The sequence below is a fragment of the Tachysurus vachellii genome, chromosome 9, assembly GCF_030014155.1.
Source record: "Tachysurus vachellii isolate PV-2020 chromosome 9, HZAU_Pvac_v1, whole genome shotgun sequence".
In the NCBI taxonomy this organism is placed as follows: Eukaryota; Metazoa; Chordata; class Actinopteri; order Siluriformes; family Bagridae; genus Tachysurus; species Tachysurus vachellii.
Window position 1 is genome coordinate 25,528,517 of NC_083468.1, and position 4,795 is coordinate 25,533,311.

Below are 4,795 nucleotides of genomic sequence, written 5' to 3' on the forward strand. Positions count from 1 at the left end.
CCTTGAGGGCCCTCTCCCCAAAATCCACCTGATTGGACAAGTCCAGGAACACCTCTACATATTCCTCCAGTAGGGAATCCCCCTGACATAAACGGAACAAAATCTCTGCTGGATCCATGTGGTTGGTCATTCTGTCACGGAGTTGGACAAAGGCGAATGAGGATCCAAATGCAGTTTTAGACTTTTACTAAACCAAGACAAGAAACAGGCAAACAAAACAGAGCAGAATACAGAGCACACAGGAGACGGGAACATTAACACCAACTTACAACAACGACCAACACCAGGGAAGTGAACAAACAGAGTATATATAGCTGACAGGAACCAATGACAAAGCGGAACTAATTAGAGACAAAGACAACACACCTGAAGGAGAGAAGGAGTACAATTAATGTCCTTAGAAACCAAAGAGTGGGCAGAGCAAACAATTAACAACCAGGAAAGACAGCAGACAGAAACAGGACAGAAACACAGACAGACTCATTACACACACATTCAGTACTTCACGCTTTTTCGATTGTCCTTCTCGCTTCTTCTACGTGTCTGGTCTTACTGTACGTAGTACACTCAGAGCATCATGGGATAACAACAAATGAAATGTATCTGGGTTTTTTCATCTGATAAATGAACTATGAATTTATCTTGTAGTGAATCCTGAGAACCATTTATTTGTTTATGATCTCTGTAGATTCTATTTTCAGATCAATTTCTGGTGTAAGATCGAACACAAATTACATATCAAAGTGCAGAGCAAACGGTACTTGTAAATCAGAAATCAACAACAGAAGTGATATTCTTCCTTACTGGAATATCTGATGTGGCCACAAGAAAGGCCTTATCCTTAGTCAATGGGCGTACAGAAAATACAACTTCAGTGCATTTGAACGTTATTGTTGTTGCAATGGATCTGAATACTTATGTATATGTGATTTTTCATTTTTACCTTTTTCAAGCATTTGCAAACATTTTGATGTTGATTAATAAGAAAAAATTAGTATAAACAATTGTAGTGTCAGGCTGCAACATAAACTTGAAAAAAAATGAAGGGAGTTTGAATAGTTTCTGAATGCACTGAATATATAAAGTTGTAGATAGTTATTGTTTGCCTGTGACTATGCACAATTTGAGTCATGTCCTACTCTGACCATCAATTCAATACAATTCTATGTACAGAATAAATTGGAATATTACAGGGGGGTTTTAGAAGATATAATGCAAATTAATGAGCTAGTACATATGCATCAGTAATCACTACACCTTGACGTGTAGGTATTGGGGGACTTAAAAAGGATTATATAACCTAGAGTTCTAGGTGATTCGGGAAGGGATGAGAATGAGTTTCTTGCACACATGGCTTCTGTTCACTCAGGTGAGAGCAGCTGATCCTCCCTGCAGCATCCAAGGACTGCCCAATCCTCCTCAACTCAGTAAGGATGGGGATATGCTGATTGGTGGGATTTTTTCCTTCCACAACAAATGGGAGCAGCCAACACAAACATTCACATCAGGGCCTAAGAAAGGAGAATGCATAAGGTGAGTGGGCATTATGAGAATTTCAAAATGAATGAGGTTATGTTAAAAGCATATTTCTTAATTATTTGCATTGTAACTTTTTTAAAAATTATTTTGATTTATATTGTGACTTTGTTCCAAAGTTTGAACCTTAGAGAATTTCAAAGTGCACAAACAATGATGTTTACAATTGAAGAAATCAACAACAGAAGTGATATTCTGCCTGGCATCAATTTAGGTTATAAAATATATGATGCATGTGGATCAGTTGAAATGACCACAAGAGCTGCTTTGTCCTTAGTCAACAGTTATGGAGAAAATACAACTTCAGTGCACTGCTCCAAACCTGACACTGTTCAAGCAATTATAGGACAATCATCATCTAGCCCCACTGTTGCCATCTCTACTACAGTGGGACCTTTGCAGATTCCTGTGGTAAATCTTAATTTCAATTTGTAAACATGCATTAAACTGAAATTAATTTTGCATTTGTATTGATTCTAATGAAATGAAAACCTATTGAGTGGTATTATGTACAGTTTATATTTAAACCAATGACCTTTATTACAGGTTAGTCACTTTGCATCATGTGCATGCCTAAGTGACAGAAAAAAACACCCATCTTTCTTCAGAACAATTCCCAGTGATTATTTCCAGAGCAGAGCTTTGGCAAAGCTCGTCAAACATTTTGGATGGACCTGGGTGGGGGCCTTGTGCAGTGATAATGACTATGGGAATAATGGCATAAGTGCATTTATTAGTGCTGCCAAAGAAGAGGGAATCTGCATTGAATATTCCAAAGCATTTTTTAAGACAGACTCCAGAGACAAAATCCTTAATGTAGTTGAGATTATCAAGGCTTCAACTTCCAAAGTCATTGTAGCTTTTGTTGCATACTCTGACTTTCCTTTTCTTCTGAGGGAAATGGTCTTGCAGAACATGACTGGGTTTCAGTGGATTGGAAGTGAGTCCTGGATCTCCGATGTGAACACTGCCAATGCTGAATGGCAACATATTCTGAAGGGGTCTGTGGGATTTGCTATCCCAAAAGCCAGTATCAATGGCCTAGGGTCATTTCTGACTAAGCTTAATCTAGTTACTGATGTTAGTCTTTACAAAGAGGTTTTCGAGACCATATTTCAATGTAAATTTCTAACACAGGAAAATTTTGACATGAAACAGTTGTGCAAAGGCAATGAAAGCCTCTCTCAAGTTCAAAATATTTATACAGATGTTTCAGACTTACGAATTGCAAGTAATGTTTATAAGGCTGTGTATGCTGTGGCTTATGCCCTACATAACAGTTATGGCTGTTCAGAGAAGGAAAATGGACAAGAAGGTGCTATTGCATGTACAAAATTAGCAGATTACCAGCAACCCTGGAAGGTAAGTGTAACAAAATAGACTCAGTAAAAATATGTATTTATATTTATAACTGAGTATGCAATTCTTACTTTAGATAGTGAATGAGCTGAAGAAAATTCGTTTCACGACTACAACTGGAGAGGATGTATTCTTTGATGAGAATGGAGACCCAGCAGCACGCTATGATGTGCTGAACTGGCAGCAAGGTAACAATGGTAAAACAGTATTTGTTAAAGTGGGCTTCTATGATGCCTCTCTGCAAACACACCTTCAGCTGTTGTTTAACAACAACAGTATAGTCTGGGCCCACAATAAACCACAGGTAAATAACAGCTATAATAATAATAATAATAATAATAATAATAATAATAATAATAATATGTACAATAATCATTTTAGAGATGTATTATTAAAAGTATACTATAAAAATGATTTTCAGGTGCCAGTCTCTGTGTGTAGTAACAGTTGTACCCCGGGCTTCAGGAAGGCTGTACAGAAAGGAAGGCCAATTTGCTGCTTTGATTGTATACCATGTGCAGAAGGGGAAATCAGTAATATAACAGGTATAATGAAAAAGTGTTTTGTGTTAGTAATGTAGACAAGCCATTGAAGGATTAAAAACTTTCTTAGACTAATAAACAAAATATAATTCAATGTAACTACCTAAAGTGATTTTATTTTTCTTTAGATTCTATATCTTGCATCAAGTGCCCTCCTGAACTGTGGTCTAATGACATGAAAGATACCTGTGTCTTAAAGCTTGTGGAATTCCTGTCATTTGAGGAAATAATGGGAATCATTCTTGTATCATTTTCTTTGTTAGGAGTTTTGATCACTATTAGTATTGCTGTAATTTTCTTTAAACACAAGGACACACCAATTGTTAGAGCAAACAACTCTGAGCTGAGCTTCCTGCTGCTCTTTTCTCTGACTCTGTGTTTTCTCTGTTCAGTCACATTCATTGGTCAGCCCTCTGAGTGGTCCTGTATGCTGCGTCACACAGCATTTGGGATCACCTTTGTCCTCTGTATCTCCTGTGTTCTGGGGAAAACTGTAGTGGTGTTAATGGCCTTCAGGGCTACACTTCCAGGCAGTAATGTCATGAAATGGTTTGGGCCTCTACAGCAGAGACTCAGTGTACTCGCCTTCACTCTTGTACAGGTCATTATTTGTGTACTTTGGTTAACAATATCTCCTCCTTTTCCATACAAAAATACAAGCTACTACAAGGAAAAGATTATATTAGAATGTCATGTAGGCTCAGTTATAGGTTTCTGGGCTGTGCTGGGTTATATAGGACTTTTGGCTCTTTTATGTTTTATCTTGGCTTTTCTGGCCCGGAAGTTGCCTGACAATTTCAATGAAGCCAAATTCATCACATTCAGCATGCTTATATTCTGTGCAGTTTGGATCACTTTTATTCCTGCTTATGTCAGCTCTCCTGGAAAATTCACTGTAGCTGTAGAGATATTTGCTATTTTAGCATCAAGCTTTGGTTTATTATTCTGCATATTTGTTCCAAAATGTTACATAATCATACTGAAACCAGAAAAGAATACAAAGAAGCAAATGATGGGTAAAGCACCTGTGAATTGAATTAAGCTGTCCAGATCTTCATCTATATGAAAATTAAGTAACCTTTTTAAAAAACACATACTAACTTAAATGAACGCCTTCAAAATATTTCAGGGTATAGATTTAGAACTTCAATATCTGTGGACAATATTTTATCTGACTTTGCAGTACAATTTACATATGGTTAGTGCAAGAATTTTGGTGTCATAAACAACAATGATTTCACATATATTTATAAGTGTACATATATTTTACCTCTCTTAAGAAACACACTCCACACACATTTGTAAGTGCATTGTAAATGGCAATAAAATCATTAATAAAAGTAAATCTCCCCAAGCAG

At 36.8% G+C, this 4,795-nt stretch overlaps 1 protein-coding gene across 1 annotated transcript; it reads left to right on the forward strand.

Moving 5' to 3' along the window:
- Window positions 1-1,429: 1,429 nt before the first annotated feature.
- On the forward strand, window positions 1,430-4,473 carry LOC132851720 (extracellular calcium-sensing receptor-like). The gene is made up of 6 exons (XM_060878706.1): window positions 1,430-1,533; window positions 1,656-1,947; window positions 2,083-2,898; window positions 2,972-3,199; window positions 3,317-3,440; window positions 3,566-4,473. Exons 1-6 carry the CDS (start codon window positions 1,442-1,444, stop codon window positions 4,471-4,473), a joined length of 2,460 nt encoding a protein of 819 aa, XP_060734689.1. The 5' UTR covers window positions 1,430-1,441.
- The last annotated feature ends 322 nt before the right edge of the window (window positions 4,474-4,795 follow it).